Here is a 16,935-nt window from a genome sequence, read left to right as displayed (position 1 = left end):
ACTGGAGGTTAGAATACGACTATAATATAAAATATATCTATTTGTATATTTTATTTTAAACATGTTTTAGTATTCTGATATATGAAATGACCCAGAATATTGTGTATAATTCGTGTAATGTTTTGTTAAATAACTTATCCTAATTGTTTTAAATTAGCGGGAAAATGTACGAGAATTTTTTCGGTGAAAAATGATTCTATTTTTTAAAGAAGTGTATAGGTAATAAAATTGAAACAACTTTAATAGGTGATGTATTGTTGCCTTATTCACTAAATATATATATATATATATATATATATATATATATATATATATCCTATTATATATATGTATATATATATGCATACATATATATGTATATCCAAAGAGGGTGTACGTGATTAGCCTCTAAGACATTCCACCATTATACACACACACACACACACACACACACATATATATATATATATATATATATATATATATATATATATATATAGTTAGTTAGTTATGAAATATATATGGCGATTAAGCTAGAGTGGATGAAACGCGGAATATTCAGTGTAGCTTAATCGTCATATATATTTTATAACTAACTAACTAGCTCTACCTACGTATTGAGCACTTTTGAAGTAAATACTTAAAGTTTACGCATAAATTTATACTTTCGTATATTAATTTTATGTGAGTAAATGAAGTAGTTATATATATATGTATGTGTATATATATGCATATATATATATATATATATTATCGAAGTTATATTTTTAAATATATAAAGTTTCCCTTGTTTTTTTTTTTTTTGTTTTTTTTTTTTCGCCTTCAATACAAAAATCCCTCAATACAGCTCTTGACGAGTCCGGAAGAATTTTTCTTTACCCTTCTCGCCGTTCATCATGAATATCAATAAAACATGCTAATTGCAATGTTAATATTGTGTTCCCTGCAAAAGCAGTGAAATATATATATATATGTATTAATGTATTTAAAAAATAATAAATAGAAATTATCTAAATAATTTATGTCAATTCGATGGATTACTTATTTTCAACGGTGTTTAAATACATTTCTGACTAGATTTAAATAAATAATTCAAAATCACAGTACCGTGTAATAATATATTAAAGCATATCTACAGAATAAATAAAAGTGAAATTACAGTAAAATATTTAGAGAAGTCATAAATAATAATTTCTTACTACATTCGAAAAGCCAAGTGTTTTATAAACAAGGAAACAACATAAACGGTTGAAAATAAAGAAAGGCATGTCACAAAGCCTATGTATTTACTTGTTAATATTATTTCGCTACCCAGAACTCAAATCAGCCGAAACTCTACGAGAGGAACTTATGAAAGCTATGAGACTAAATGATGTGCAAACATTACAGACGGTTATCGAGGAATGTGATGCTGTTTGCTATCCTGAATTATCCAGTGACATTCATGAAGCAAAGATGAATATTTTGTTTCTTGATGGTCAGGACGAAGGTGAGTGTATACGTGAGCTTGAAAACTTGGAAATATTTTGAAAATTTAAGCAAATATACACACGCAAACATATATATATATATATATATATATATATATATATATATATATATAGGGGGGGCTAAAATATACATACATAGTATTATTGTGCAATTTCTTTAATAGGAGTGGGTGTAAAAAATTATGTTTAAAAACGGTGCAAATAGAAAGTAAGGCAATAGATCATCAGAATTTTTATGCCTACAAATATGTGCCTATGTATTACACTTAAAGCCTTATTGAAACATGAACTATATTCAAACAATCTAAAAAATAAAAAAAGCATTCATCAATTAAATAAAGAAAAATGAGGAAAATAATTAATAAAAAAAAAGTTATTATCTAATAAACAAAACGAAAGGTGAGTTAAATATGACAATAATTAAATGTCATGTTTAAATAAGAATATTATAAAACACAGTACGTCGCTTGTGCTTGTCTTAACAGAAAGCGTAACTGTGAGTCCTGAGAATGTGCGCGATAAACTAAAGAAAGCGATCGCCTCAAAAGATATACGCAGTCTGCAAAGTGTGATCGGAGAAGCTGAAGAAGCAGCCTTTCCCGAAGTGAGCTCCGATCTACGTAAAGCCAGGGACACTCTGGAAAGTTTGGGAGGAGGACGTGGAGGTTAGAATTTTAATCATGCATTGTGTGCTTTAGTGTGATGGATTTGAAATTAATGCATTTTATTCAATACATCCGATGTGGTTATTGTTGCTCATGATTGTTGTTATTTTTCGCTTGTTAGGAAGTAAGAGTGTTGATGGACTACGTAGTAAATTGGAGGAAGCAATGAAAGCGAAAGACAGAATCATTTTGGACAAGGTTATCAGCGAATGTGTGTCAGTCGGAATGCCAGAGCTGGAAACTGATATCCAGAAGGCTAGAAGTTTAGCAGACATTCTTCGTGGTGGCACTGGAGGTTAGATTGATAGTATTATTGACGTTGTAATCGATTTTGAAAATGTGCATTTTTCTTGGAAATTTCCCAAGATGTATACAATATGTAGGATTGCTATGTATAATGACGGTAAAACTTATTTGTTCGTCAGATGTGAAATCGGCCGACACACTGCGTGACCAACTGACCATGGCTATTAGACAAAAAGACATCAAGGCTTTGGATAAAGCAATTGCAGAAGCTGAGGTTGCCAGATACCCAGAGATTGCCAGTGACCTACGTAAAGCCCGCGATTCACTGGAAAGTTTAGGTGGAGGACGAGGAGGTCAGTTTCTAAAGTCTGCTTTATTAGATTGCATCATTTTCAAATTGTACATTTCGGAAAGTGAAAAAATACATCTTCTTTTCTGTGTTGGTATATTGAGCTGATAATAAGAGGTTTACGTCAGTAGAATTTAATAATATTATGAACGAGATTATCTATTGGAATTATTACTTTGATATCAAATCCCGTTGAATGAAAAATTATTGAAAAGTCGAAGAGGACACTTTTTTAACTAGTGAATCATATATGATTTATAGAAATAATATTGGCGGAGGAGCGGCGGTAGAATCTAACCTCTGGTAGTAACTGAGTGTCCTGTAGTAGAATAGAATTCAAATGTAATAATTTATGAAATTACATTAGTGATTAAATCGGTTTGAGAAAGGGAATTGTGAATTTGAAATTGTAGGTACTTTAACAGCGGACGCTTTACGAGAGAAATTGAGGACAACTATGAGAGTTGGAGATAAGGACAGTTTGGAGAATGTGATCAGTGAATGTGTAGCGGCTGGAATGCCAGAATTGGATAGTGTAATCCAAGAGGCTAGGCGCAATTTATCCCCTATTGGATACGCCAGAATAGGAGGTGGGTGTTTTATTTAATTGAACTCAAATTCTGGTTACTTTCAGTTGTAAATTTAAAACAATGATTTAGGTCAATTTTTAAGAAATTAAACTAATATATGGTAATGGTTTGTTGCCGTTGTCAGAAATGCCAAAGAAGTCTGTGCGTGAATTACGGGATGAGCTGGAAAAAGCGAGCGACTCCAAAGACAAAGCTAGTCTGGAAAGAGTTATCGAAGGTGCCGAGCGTGCCGCATTGCCAGAACTGAGTTCAGTGCTACGGAAAGCAAGAGAAGCCCTTCAACAGTTAGGAGGTGGTCTCGGAGGTTAGAATAATTCTCACTTAAATTTCATTTGTCTTGCATGGAAAATTTCATTTTATATTCTTTTTCTTTATCACTAGTTGTCGCTTTCAGTGTAATATTGTGACAGTGTTTGTATTTGTGAAACGTTTGCTTAACAGGAACGACAAATGTGGACAGTGTGAGAGCGAAACTGACAGAAGCCATGAGAAAACAAGACAAATCTCTGCTTGAGAAAGTTATTACTGAAAGTGTATCAGCTGGAATACCAGAATTAGACGCCGATATCGATAAAGCACGGAAACTTTTAGATATTCTTCGTGGAGGAAGTGGAGGTTAGAACTTCTTCAATATTTACTTTATTTAAAACTTGTGTTTAATTCACGTATTTTTCATGAATGATTCATTATAAGAGATATTTCTTGCTGAAGTGTGTATAAATAAGTACTTGCTCTATTATTTACCGAATAAATTCATAATTATCGAAAGTGTTTTGCAATTGGATTGTGCTTCTGCTTGTTAGATATTAATTCTGCGGAGAGTTTGCGTGAGAAAATTGCCGAAGCTGTTAGAAGCAAAGATACGACAGCATTAAAAGAAGCTATTACAGAATGTGAAGCTGCCAGATACCCAGAATTGAGTTGCGATCTGCAGGAAGCTAGAGAAACACTGAAAAGCTTAGGAGGTGGTACCGGAGGTTAGTGTTCAAACTCGAATTTCAGCTTATATATCTAACGATTATATAGATAAGGATAAGTTCATCTACCAAACCCTGATTGACGCACGTTGTGCTCCACATACCATCATGTACTCATTGAATCGTATAGATAATTATATTTGCATACCTGCTGTAGTTTGTAATTATGTTACTTGTAGAAAAACAAATTTTAGTTGAGAGGTTATACTTAGCAAATAATAATTAACAAAATGATTATTCTAGTGATATACGATTAATTATTTAGATCAAAATAGATAAAAGATTTAATATATATACTGCATGATTAGGAGCGGATTTGTAGTGTTGCTATGTTGTAAGATTTGTTTAACGTAAATCGCTTGTTTCATCTAATAGGAATATTATCGCCTGAAATATTGCTTGCAAAACTAAGAAGAGCAAGTCAAGATGGCGATATAGAGACTCTGGAAGGTGTGATCAATGAATGTGTGTCTGCTGGTATGCCAGTACTAGATTCTGCTGTACAGCAAGCAAGACAACTTGTGGATGACTTGGAAGAAATGCCAAGAAGAGGTGGGCAAATATATATATTGATATTTTCATGATTCTTGTGCGTATCTATGTTGAGATTCTATTTAAAAACGATGTTTGAATGGTCATTTGAGAATTGCAGTTTACTGATAGATGCATTTGAATCAAATCAGAATACGTTACATTATTTCTGTAATGTTATTGAGTGCGTCAATTGTGCTTGTCTTAACAGAAAGCGTAACTGTGAGTCCTGAGAATGTGCGCGATAAAATAAAGAAAGCGATCGTCTCAAAAGATATACGCAGTCTTCAAAGTGTGATCGGAGAAGCTGAAGAAGCAGCCTTTCCCGAAGTGAGCTCCGATCTACGTAAAGCCAGGGACACTCTGGAAAGTTTGGGAGGAGGACGTGGAGGTTAGAATTTTAATCATGCATTGTGTGCTTTAGTGTGATGGATTTGAAATTAATGCATTTTATTCAATACATCCGATGTGGTTATTGTTGCTCATGATTGTTGTTATTTTTCGCTTGTTAGGAAGTAAGAGTGTTGATGGACTACGTAGTAAATTGGAGGAAGCAATGAAAGCGAAAGACAGAATCATTTTGGACAAGGTTATCAGCGAATGTGTGTCAGTCGGAATGCCAGAGCTGGAAACTGATATCCAGAAGGCTAGAAGTTTAGCAGACATTCTTCGTGGTGGCACTGGAGGTTAGATTGATAGTATTATTGACGTTGTAATCGATTTTGAAAATGTGCATTTTTCTTGGAAATTTCCCAAGATGTATACAATATGTAGGATTGCTATGTATAATGACGGTAAAACTTATTTGTTCGTCAGATGTGAAATCGGCCGACACACTGCGTGACCAACTGACCATGGCTATTAGACAAAAAGACATCAAGGCTTTGGATAAAGCAATTGCAGAAGCTGAGGTTGCCAGATACCCAGAGATTGCCAGTGACCTACGTAAAGCCCGCGATTCACTGGAAAGTTTAGGTGGAGGACGAGGAGGTCAGTTTCTAAAGTCTGCTTTATTAGATTGCATCATTTTCAAATTGTACATTTCGGAAAGTGAAAAAATACATCTTCTTTTCTGTGTTGGTATATTGAGCTGATAATAAGAGGTTTACGTCAGTAGAATTTAATAATATTATGAACGAGATTATCTATTGGAATTATTACTTTGATATCAAATCCCGTTGAATGAAAAATTATTGAAAAGTCGAAGAGGACACTTTTTTAACTAGTGAATCATATATGATTTATAGAAATAATATTGGCGGAGGAGCGGCGGTAGAATCTAACCTCTGGTAGTAACTGAGTGTCCTGTAGTAGAATAGAATTCAAATGTAATAATTTATGAAATTACATTAGTGATTAAATCGGTTTGAGAAAGGGAATTGTGAATTTGAAATTGTAGGTACTTTAACAGCGGACGCTTTACGAGAGAAATTGAGGACAACTATGAGAGTTGGAGATAAGGACAGTTTGGAGAATGTGATCAGTGAATGTGTAGCGGCTGGAATGCCAGAATTGGATAGTGTAATCCAAGAGGCTAGGCGCAATTTATCCCCTATTGGATACGCCAGAATAGGAGGTGGGTGTTTTATTTAATTGAACTCAAATTCTGGTTACTTTCAGTTGTAAATTTAAAACAATGATTTAGGTCAATTTTTAAGAAATTAAACTAATATATGGTAATGGTTTGTTGCCGTTGTCAGAAATGCCAAAGAAGTCTGTGCGTGAATTACGGGATGAGCTGGAAAAAGCGAGCGACTCCAAAGACAAAGCTAGTCTGGAAAGAGTTATCGAAGGTGCCGAGCGTGCCGCATTGCCAGAACTGAGTTCAGTGCTACGGAAAGCAAGAGAAGCCCTTCAACAGTTAGGAGGTGGTCTCGGAGGTTAGAATAATTCTCACTTAAATTTCATTTGTCTTGCATGGAAAATTTCATTTTATATTCTTTTTCTTTATCACTAGTTGTCGCTTTCAGTGTAATATTGTGACAGTGTTTGTATTTGTGAAACGTTTGCTTAACAGGAACGACAAATGTGGACAGTGTGAGAGCGAAACTGACAGAAGCCATGAGAAAACAAGACAAATCTCTGCTTGAGAAAGTTATTACTGAAAGTGTATCAGCTGGAATACCAGAATTAGACGCCGATATCGATAAAGCACGGAAACTTTTAGATATTCTTCGTGGAGGAAGTGGAGGTTAGAACTTCTTCAATATTTACTTTATTTAAAACTTGTGTTTAATTCACGTATTTTTCATGAATGATTCATTATAAGAGATATTTCTTGCTGAAGTGTGTATAAATAAGTACTTGCTCTATTATTTACCGAATAAATTCATAATTATCGAAAGTGTTTTGCAATTGGATTGTGCTTCTGCTTGTTAGATATTAAATCTGCGGAGAGTTTGCGTGAGAAAATTGCCGAAGCTGTTAGAAGCAAAGATACGACAGCATTAAAAGAAGCTATTACAGAATGTGAAGCTGCCAGATACCCAGAATTGAGTTGCGATCTGCAGGAAGCTAGAGAAACACTGAAAAGCTTAGGAGGTGGTACCGGAGGTTAGTGTTCAAACTCGAATTTCAGCTTATATATCTAACGATTATATAGATAAGGATAAGTTCATCTACCAAACCCTGATTGACGCACGTTGTGCTCCACATAACATCATGTATTCATTGAATCGTATAGATAATTTTATTTGCATACCTGCTGTAGTTTGTAATTATGTTACTTGTAGAAAAACAAATTTTAGTTGAGAGGTTATACTTAGCAAATAATAATTAACAAAATGATTATTCTAGTGATATACGATTAATTATTTAGATCAAAATAGATAAAAGATTTAATATATATACTGCATGATTAGGAGCGGATTTGTAGTGTTGCTATGTTGTAAGATTTGTTTAACGTAAATCGCTTGTTTCATCTAATAGGAATATTATCGCCTGAAATATTGCTTGCAAAACTAAGAAGAGCAAGTCAAGATGGCGATATAGAGACTCTGGAAGGTGTGATCAATGAATGTGTGTCTGCTGGTATGCCAGTACTAGATTCTGCTGTACAGCAAGCAAGACAACTTGTGGATGACTTGGAAGAAATGCCAAGAAGAGGTGGGCAAATATATATATTGATATTTTCATGATTCTTGTGCGTATCTATGTTGAGATTCTATTTAAAAACGATGTTTGAATGGTCATTTGAGAATTGCAGTTTACTGATAGATGCATTTGAATCAAATCAGAATACGTTACATTATTTCTGTAATGTTATTGAGTGCGTCAATTGTGCTTGTCTTAACAGAAAGCGTAACTGTGAGTCCTGAGAATGTGCGCGATAAAATAAAGAAAGCGATCGTCTCAAAAGATATACGCAGTCTTCAAAGTGTGATCGGAGAAGCTGAAGAAGCAGCCTTTCCCGAAGTGAGCTCCGATCTACGTAAAGCCAGGGACACTCTGGAAAGTTTGGGAGGAGGACGTGGAGGTTAGAATTTTAATCATGCATTGTGTGCTTTAGTGTGATGGATTTGAAATTAATGCATTTTATTCAATACATCCGATGTGGTTATTGTTGCTCATGATTGTTGTTATTTTTCGCTTGTTAGGAAGTAAGAGTGTTGATGGACTACGTAGTAAATTGGAGGAAGCAATGAAAGCGAAAGACAGAATCATTTTGGACAAGGTTATCAGCGAATGTGTGTCAGTCGGAATGCCAGAGCTGGAAACTGATATCCAGAAGGCTAGAAGTTTAGCAGACATTCTTCGTGGTGGCACTGGAGGTTAGATTGATAGTATTATTGACGTTGTAATCGATTTTGAAAATGTGCATTTTTCTTGGAAATTTCCCAAGATGTATACAATATGTAGGATTGCTATGTATAATGACGGTAAAACTTATTTGTTCGTCAGATGTGAAATCGGCCGACACACTGCGTGACCAACTGACCATGGCTATTAGACAAAAAGACATCAAGGCTTTGGATAAAGCAATTGCAGAAGCTGAGGTTGCCAGATACCCAGAGATTGCCAGTGACCTACGTAAAGCCCGCGATTCACTGGAAAGTTTAGGTGGAGGACGAGGAGGTCAGTTTCTAAAGTCTGCTTTATTAGATTGCATCATTTTCAAATTGTACATTTCGGAAAGTGAAAAAATACATCTTCTTTTCTGTGTTGGTATATTGAGCTGATAATAAGAGGTTTACGTCAGTAGAATTTAATAATATTATGAACGAGATTATCTATTGGAATTATTACTTTGATATCAAATCCCGTTGAATGAAAAATTATTGAAAAGTCGAAGAGGACACTTTTTTAACTAGTGAATCATATATGATTTATAGAAATAATATTGGCGGAGGAGCGGCGGTAGAATCTAACCTCTGGTAGTAACTGAGTGTCCTGTAGTAGAATAGAATTCAAATGTAATAATTTATGAAATTACATTAGTGATTAAATCGGTTTGAGAAAGGGAATTGTGAATTTGAAATTGTAGGTACTTTAACAGCGGACGCTTTACGAGAGAAATTGAGGACAACTATGAGAGTTGGAGATAAGGACAGTTTGGAGAATGTGATCAGTGAATGTGTAGCGGCTGGAATGCCAGAATTGGATAGTGTAATCCAAGAGGCTAGGCGCAATTTATCCCCTATTGGATACGCCAGAATAGGAGGTGGGTGTTTTATTTAATTGAACTCAAATTCTGGTTACTTTCAGTTGTAAATTTAAAACAATGATTTAGGTCAATTTTTAAGAAATTAAACTAATATATGGTAATGGTTTGTTGCCGTTGTCAGAAATGCCAAAGAAGTCTGTGCGTGAATTACGGGATGAGCTGGAAAAAGCGAGCGACTCCAAAGACAAAGCTAGTCTGGAAAGAGTTATCGAAGGTGCCGAGCGTGCCGCATTGCCAGAACTGAGTTCAGTGCTACGGAAAGCAAGAGAAGCCCTTCAACAGTTAGGAGGTGGTCTCGGAGGTTAGAATAATTCTCACTTAAATTTCATTTGTCTTGCATGGAAAATTTCATTTTATATTCTTTTTCTTTATCACTAGTTGTCGCTTTCAGTGTAATATTGTGACAGTGTTTGTATTTGTGAAACGTTTGCTTAACAGGAACGACAAATGTGGACAGTGTGAGAGCGAAACTGACAGAAGCCATGAGAAAACAAGACAAATCTCTGCTTGAGAAAGTTATTACTGAAAGTGTATCAGCTGGAATACCAGAATTAGACGCCGATATCGATAAAGCACGGAAACTTTTAGATATTCTTCGTGGAGGAAGTGGAGGTTAGAACTTCTTCAATATTTACTTTATTTAAAACTTGTGTTTAATTCACGTATTTTTCATGAATGATTCATTATAAGAGATATTTCTTGCTGAAGTGTGTATAAATAAGTACTTGCTCTATTATTTACCGAATAAATTCATAATTATCGAAAGTGTTTTGCAATTGGATTGTGCTTCTGCTTGTTAGATATTAAATCTGCGGAGAGTTTGCGTGAGAAAATTGCCGAAGCTGTTAGAAGCAAAGATACGACAGCATTAAAAGAAGCTATTACAGAATGTGAAGCTGCCAGATACCCAGAATTGAGTTGCGATCTGCAGGAAGCTAGAGAAACACTTAAAAGCCTAGGAGGTGGTACCGGAGGTTAGTGTTCAAATTTGAATTTCAGCTTATATATCTAACGATTATATAGATAAGGATAAGTTCATCTACCAAACCCTGATTGACGCACGTTGTGCTCCACATAACATCATGTATTCATTGAATCGTATAGATAATTATATTTGCATACCTGCTGTAGTTTGTAATTATGTTACTTGTAGAAAAACAAATTTTAGTTGAGAGGTTATACTTAGCAAATAATAATTAACAAAATGATTATTCTAGTGATATACGATTAATTATTTAGATCAAAATAGATAAAAGATTTAATATATATACTGCATGATTAGGAGCGGATTTGTAGTGTTGCTATGTTGTAAGATTTGTTTAACGTAAATCGCTTGTTTCATCTAATAGGAATATTATCGCCTGAAATATTGCTTGCAAAACTAAGAAGAGCAAGTCAAGATGGCGATATAGAGACTCTGGAAGGTGTGATCAATGAATGTGTGTCTGCTGGTATGCCAGTACTAGATTCTGCTGTACAGCAAGCAAGACAACTTGTGGATGACTTGGAAGAAATGCCAAGAAGAGGTGGGCAAATATATATATTGATATTTTCATGATTCTTGTGCGTATCTATGTTGAGATTCTATTTAAAAACGATGTTTGAATGGTCATTTGAGAATTGCAGTTTACTGATAGATGCATTTGAATCAAATCAGAATACGTTACATTATTTCTGTAATGTTATTGAGTGCGTCAATTGTGCTTGTCTTAACAGAAAGCGTAACTGTGAGTCCTGAGAATGTGCGCGATAAAATAAAGAAAGCGATCGTCTCAAAAGATATACGCAGTCTTCAAAGTGTGATCGGAGAAGCTGAAGAAGCAGCCTTTCCCGAAGTGAGCTCCGATCTACGTAAAGCCAGGGACACTCTGGAAAGTTTGGGAGGAGGACGTGGAGGTTAGAATTTTAATCATGCATTGTGTGCTTTAGTGTGATGGATTTGAAATTAATGCATTTTATTCAATACATCCGATGTGGTTATTGTTGCTCATGATTGTTGTTATTTTTCGCTTGTTAGGAAGTAAGAGTGTTGATGGACTACGTAGTAAATTGGGGGAAGCAATGAAAGCGAAAGACAGAATCATTTTGGACAAGGTTATCAGCGAATGTGTGTCAGTCGGAATGCCAGAGCTGGAAACTGATATCCAGAAGGCTAGAAGTTTAGCAGACATTCTTCGTGGTGGCACTGGAGGTTAGATTGATAGTATTATTGACGTTGTAATCGATTTTGAAAATGTGCATTTTTCTTGGAAATTTCCCAAGATGTATACAATATGTAGGATTGCTATGTATAATGACGGTAAAACTTATTTGTTCGTCAGATGTGAAATCGGCCGACACACTGCGTGACCAACTGACCATGGCTATTAGACAAAAAGACATCAAGGCTTTGGATAAAGCAATTGCAGAAGCTGAGGTTGCCAGATACCCAGAGATTGCCAGTGACCTACGTAAAGCCCGCGATTCACTGGAAAGTTTAGGTGGAGGACGAGGAGGTCAGTTTCTAAAGTCTGCTTTATTAGATTGCATCATTTTCAAATTGTACATTTCGGAAAGTGAAAAAATACATCTTCTTTTCTGTGTTGGTATATTGAGCTGATAATAAGAGGTTTACGTCAGTAGAATTTAATAATATTATGAACGAGATTATCTATTGGAATTATTACTTTGATATCAAATCCCGTTGAATGAAAAATTATTGAAAAGTCGAAGAGGACACTTTTTTAACTAGTGAATCATATATGATTTATAGAAATAATATTGGCGGAGGAGCGGCGGTAGAATCTAACCTCTGGTAGTAACTGAGTGTCCTGTAGTAGAATAGAATTCAAATGTAATAATTTATGAAATTACATTAGTGATTAAATCGGTTTGAGAAAGGGAATTGTGAATTTGAAATTGTAGGTACTTTAACAGCGGACGCTTTACGAGAGAAATTGAGGACAACTATGAGAGTTGGAGATAAGGACAGTTTGGAGAATGTGATCAGTGAATGTGTAGCGGCTGGAATGCCAGAATTGGATAGTGTAATCCAAGAGGCTAGGCGCAATTTATCCCCTATTGGATACGCCAGAATAGGAGGTGGGTGTTTTATTTAATTGAACTCAAATTCTGGTTACTTTCAGTTGTAAATTTAAAACAATGATTTAGGTCAATTTTTAAGAAATTAAACTAATATATGGTAATGGTTTGTTGCCGTTGTCAGAAATGCCAAAGAAGTCTGTGCGTGAATTACGGGATGAGCTGGAAAAAGCGAGCGACTCCAAAGACAAAGCTAGTCTGGAAAGAGTTATCGAAGGTGCCGAGCGTGCCGCATTGCCAGAACTGAGTTCAGTGCTACGGAAAGCAAGAGAAGCCCTTCAACAGTTAGGAGGTGGTCTCGGAGGTTAGAATAATTCTCACTTAAATTTCATTTGTCTTGCATGGAAAATTTCATTTTATATTCTTTTTCTTTATCACTAGTTGTCGCTTTCAGTGTAATATTGTGACAGTGTTTGTATTTGTGAAACGTTTGCTTAACAGGAACGACAAATGTGGGCAGTGTGAGAGCGAAACTGACAGAAGCCATGAGAAAACAAGACAAATCTCTGCTTGAGAAAGTTATTACTGAAAGTGTATCAGCTGGAATACCAGAATTAGACGCCGATATCGATAAAGCACGGAAACTTTTAGATATTCTTCGTGGAGGAAGTGGAGGTTAGAACTTCTTCAATATTTACTTTATTTAAAACTTGTGTTTAATTCACGTATTTTTCATGAATGATTCATTATAAGAGATATTTCTTGCTGAAGTGTGTATAAATAAGTACTTGCTCTATTATTTACCGAATAAATTCATAATTATCGAAAGTGTTTTGCAATTGGATTGTGCTTCTGCTTGTTAGATATTAAATCTGCGGAGAGTTTGCGTGAGAAAATTGCCGAAGCTGTTAGAAGCAAAGATACGACAGCATTAAAAGAAGCTATTACAGAATGTGAAGCTGCCAGATACCCAGAATTGAGTTGCGATCTGCAGGAAGCTAGAGAAACACTTAAAAGCCTAGGAGGTGGTACCGGAGGTTAGTGTTCAAATTTGAATTTCAGCTTATATATCTAACGATTATATAGATAAGGATAAGTTCATCTACCAAACCCTGATTGACGCACGTTGTGCTCCACATAACATCATGTATTCATTGAATCGTATAGATAATTATATTTGCATACCTTCTGTAGTTTGTAATTATGTTACTTGTAGAAAAACAAATTTTAGTTGAGAGGTTATACTTAGCAAATAATAATTAACAAAATGATTATTCTAGTGATATACGATTAATTATTTAGATCAAAATAGATAAAAGATTTAATATATATACTGCATGATTAGGAGCGGATTTGTAGTGTTGCTATGTTGTAAGATTTGTTTAACGTAAATCGCTTGTTTCATCTAATAGGAATATTATCGCCTGAAATATTGCTTGCAAAACTAAGAAGAGCAAGTCAAGATGGCGATATAGAGACTCTGGAAGGTGTGATCAATGAATGTGTGTCTGCTGGTATGCCAGTACTAGATTCTGCTGTACAGCAAGCAAGACAACTTGTGGATGACTTGGAAGAAATGCCAAGAAGAGGTGGGCAAATATATATATTGATATTTTCATGATTCTTGTGCGTATCTATGTTGAGATTCTATTTAAAAACGATGTTTGAATGGTCATTTGAGAATTGCAGTTTACTGATAGATGCATTTGAATCAAATCAGAATACGTTACATTATTTCTGTAATGTTATTGAGTGCGTCAATTGTGCTTGTCTTAACAGAAAGCGTAACTGTGAGTCCTGAGAATGTGCGCGATAAAATAAAGAAAGCGATCGTCTCAAAAGATATACGCAGTCTTCAAAGTGTGATCGGAGAAGCTGAAGAAGCAGCCTTTCCCGAAGTGAGCTCCGATCTACGTAAAGCCAGGGACACTCTGGAAAGTTTGGGAGGAGGACGTGGAGGTTAGAATTTTAATCATGCATTGTGTGCTTTAGTGTGATGGATTTGAAATTAATGCATTTTATTCAATACATCCGATGTGGTTATTGTTGCTCATGATTGTTGTTATTTTTCGCTTGTTAGGAAGTAAGAGTGTTGATGGACTACGTAGTAAATTGGAGGAAGCAATGAAAGCGAAAGACAGAATCATTTTGGACAAGGTTATCAGCGAATGTGTGTCAGTCGGAATGCCAGAGCTGGAAACTGATATCCAGAAGGCTAGAAGTTTAGCAGACATTCTTCGTGGTGGCACTGGAGGTTAGATTGATAGTATTATTGACGTTGTAATCGATTTTGAAAATGTGCATTTTTCTTGGAAATTTCCCAAGATGTATACAATATGTAGGATTGCTATGTATAATGACGGTAAAACTTATTTGTTCGTCAGATGTGAAATCGGCCGACACACTGCGTGACCAACTGACCATGGCTATTAGACAAAAAGACATCAAGGCTTTGGATAAAGCAATTGCAGAAGCTGAGGTTGCCAGATACCCAGAGATTGCCAGTGACCTACGTAAAGCCCGCGATTCACTGGAAAGTTTAGGTGGAGGACGAGGAGGTCAGTTTCTAAAGTCTGCTTTATTAGATTGCATCATTTTCAAATTGTACATTTCGGAAAGTGAAAAAATACATCTTCTTTTCTGTGTTGGTATATTGAGCTGATAATAAGAGGTTTACGTCAGTAGAATTTAATAATATTATGAACGAGATTATCTATTGGAATTATTACTTTGATATCAAATCCCGTTGAATGAAAAATTATTGAAAAGTCGAAGAGGACACTTTTTTAACTAGTGAATCATATATGATTTATAGAAATAATATTGGCGGAGGAGCGGCGGTAGAATCTAACCTCTGGTAGTAACTGAGTGTCCTGTAGTAGAATAGAATTCAAATGTAATAATTTATGAAATTACATTAGTGATTAAATCGGTTTGAGAAAGGGAATTGTGAATTTGAAATTGTAGGTACTTTAACAGCGGACGCTTTACGAGAGAAATTGAGGACAACTATGAGAGTTGGAGATAAGGACAGTTTGGAGAATGTGATCAGTGAATGTGTAGCGGCTGGAATGCCAGAATTGGATAGTGTAATCCAAGAGGCTAGGCGCAATTTATCCCCTATTGGATACGCCAGAATAGGAGGTGGGTGTTTTATTTAATTGAACTCAAATTCTGGTTACTTTCAGTTGTAAATTTAAAACAATGATTTAGGTCAATTTTTAAGAAATTAAACTAATATATGGTAATGGTTTGTTGCCGTTGTCAGAAATGCCAAAGAAGTCTGTGCGTGAATTACGGGATGAGCTGGAAAAAGCGAGCGACTCCAAAGACAAAGCTAGTCTGGAAAGAGTTATCGAAGGTGCCGAGCGTGCCGCATTGCCAGAACTGAGTTCAGTGCTACGGAAAGCAAGAGAAGCCCTTCAACAGTTAGGAGGTGGTCTCGGAGGTTAGAATAATTCTCACTTAAATTTCATTTGTCTTGCATGGAAAATTTCATTTTATATTCTTTTTCTTTATCACTAGTTGTCGCTTTCAGTGTAATATTGTGACAGTGTTTGTATTTGTGAAACGTTTGCTTAACAGGAACGACAAATGTGGACAGTGTGAGAGCGAAACTGACAGAAGCCATGAGAAAACAAGACAAATCTCTGCTTGAGAAAGTTATTACTGAAAGTGTATCAGCTGGAATACCAGAATTAGACGCCGATATCGATAAAGCACGGAAACTTTTAGATATTCTTCGTGGAGGAAGTGGAGGTTAGAACTTCTTCAATATTTACTTTATTTAAAACTTGTGTTTAATTCACGTATTTTTCATGAATGATTCATTATAAGAGATATTTCTTGCTGAAGTGTGTATAAATAAGTACTTGCTCTATTATTTACCGAATAAATTCATAATTATCGAAAGTGTTTTGCAATTGGATTGTGCTTCTGCTTGTTAGATATTAAATCTGCGGAGAGTTTGCGTGAGAAAATTGCCGAAGCTGTTAGAAGCAAAGATACGACAGCATTAAAAGAAGCTATTACAGAATGTGAAGCTGCCAGATACCCAGAATTGAGTTGCGATCTGCAGGAAGCTAGAGAAACACTGAAAAGCCTAGGAGGTGGTACCGGAGGTTAGTGTTCAAATTCGAATTTCAGCTTATATATCTAACGATTATATAGATAAGGATAAGTTCATCTACCAAACCCTGATTGACGCACGTTGTGCTCCACATAACATCATGTATTCATTGAATCGTATAGATAATTATATTTGTATACCTGCTGTAGTTTGTAATTATGTTACTTGTAGAAAAACAAATTTTAGTTGAGAGGTTATACTTAGCAAATAATAATTAACAAAATGATTATTCTAGTGATATACGATTAATTATTTAGATCAAAATAGATAAAAGATTTAATATATATACTGCATG

The 16,935-nt window shown here is 35.2% G+C and overlaps 6 protein-coding genes across 6 annotated transcripts in view; all 6 read left to right on the top strand.

Moving 5' to 3' along the window:
* Window positions 1–16,935, top strand: part of LOC145259887 (uncharacterized) — a 575,878-nt gene that overhangs the window by 178,294 nt on the left and 380,649 nt on the right. The gene's annotated exons all lie outside the window — the stretch shown is intronic.
* On the top strand, window positions 1,747–4,089 carry LOC145259937 (uncharacterized). The gene is made up of 6 exons (XM_080117904.1): window positions 1,747–2,134; window positions 2,256–2,429; window positions 2,560–2,733; window positions 3,143–3,319; window positions 3,444–3,623; window positions 3,761–4,089. Exons 1-6 carry the CDS (start codon window positions 1,894–1,896, stop codon window positions 3,937–3,939), a joined length of 1,125 nt encoding a protein of 374 aa, XP_079974030.1. The 5' UTR covers window positions 1,747–1,893; the 3' UTR covers window positions 3,940–4,089.
* On the top strand, window positions 4,636–10,611 carry LOC145259905 (uncharacterized). Its single transcript, XM_080117839.1, has 16 exons — window positions 4,636–4,848; window positions 5,039–5,218; window positions 5,340–5,513; window positions 5,644–5,817; window positions 6,227–6,403; window positions 6,528–6,707; window positions 6,845–7,018; window positions 7,207–7,380; window positions 7,756–7,932; window positions 8,123–8,302; window positions 8,424–8,597; window positions 8,728–8,901; window positions 9,311–9,487; window positions 9,612–9,791; window positions 9,929–10,102; window positions 10,291–10,611. Exons 1-16 carry the CDS (start codon window positions 4,776–4,778, stop codon window positions 10,467–10,469), a joined length of 2,721 nt encoding a protein of 906 aa, XP_079973965.1. The 5' UTR covers window positions 4,636–4,775; the 3' UTR covers window positions 10,470–10,611.
* Window positions 11,462–13,011, top strand: LOC145259944 (uncharacterized). Its single transcript, XM_080117916.1, has 4 exons — window positions 11,462–11,681; window positions 11,812–11,985; window positions 12,395–12,571; window positions 12,696–13,011. The coding sequence occupies exons 1-4, from the start codon at window positions 11,462–11,464 to the stop codon at window positions 12,878–12,880; spliced, it is 756 nt and encodes a 251-aa protein (XP_079974042.1). The 3' UTR covers window positions 12,881–13,011.
* On the top strand, window positions 12,921–13,681 carry LOC145259991 (uncharacterized). The gene is made up of 2 exons (XM_080117997.1): window positions 12,921–13,186; window positions 13,375–13,681. The coding sequence occupies exons 1-2, from the start codon at window positions 13,057–13,059 to the stop codon at window positions 13,551–13,553; spliced, it is 309 nt and encodes a 102-aa protein (XP_079974123.1). The 5' UTR covers window positions 12,921–13,056; the 3' UTR covers window positions 13,554–13,681.
* On the top strand, window positions 13,888–16,765 carry LOC145259914 (uncharacterized). Its single transcript, XM_080117867.1, has 8 exons — window positions 13,888–14,100; window positions 14,291–14,470; window positions 14,592–14,765; window positions 14,896–15,069; window positions 15,479–15,655; window positions 15,780–15,959; window positions 16,097–16,270; window positions 16,459–16,765. The coding sequence occupies exons 1-8, from the start codon at window positions 14,028–14,030 to the stop codon at window positions 16,635–16,637; spliced, it is 1,311 nt and encodes a 436-aa protein (XP_079973993.1). The 5' UTR covers window positions 13,888–14,027; the 3' UTR covers window positions 16,638–16,765.

The sequence above is a fragment of the Euprymna scolopes genome, chromosome 3, assembly GCF_053919585.1.
Source record: "Euprymna scolopes isolate OS-2025 chromosome 3, ASM5391958v1, whole genome shotgun sequence".
NCBI lineage: Eukaryota > Metazoa > Mollusca > Cephalopoda > Sepiida > Sepiolidae > Euprymna > Euprymna scolopes.
The sequence above is the reverse complement of the archived record's forward strand: the minus strand, read 5'-3'. Positions and strand labels throughout refer to the sequence as shown.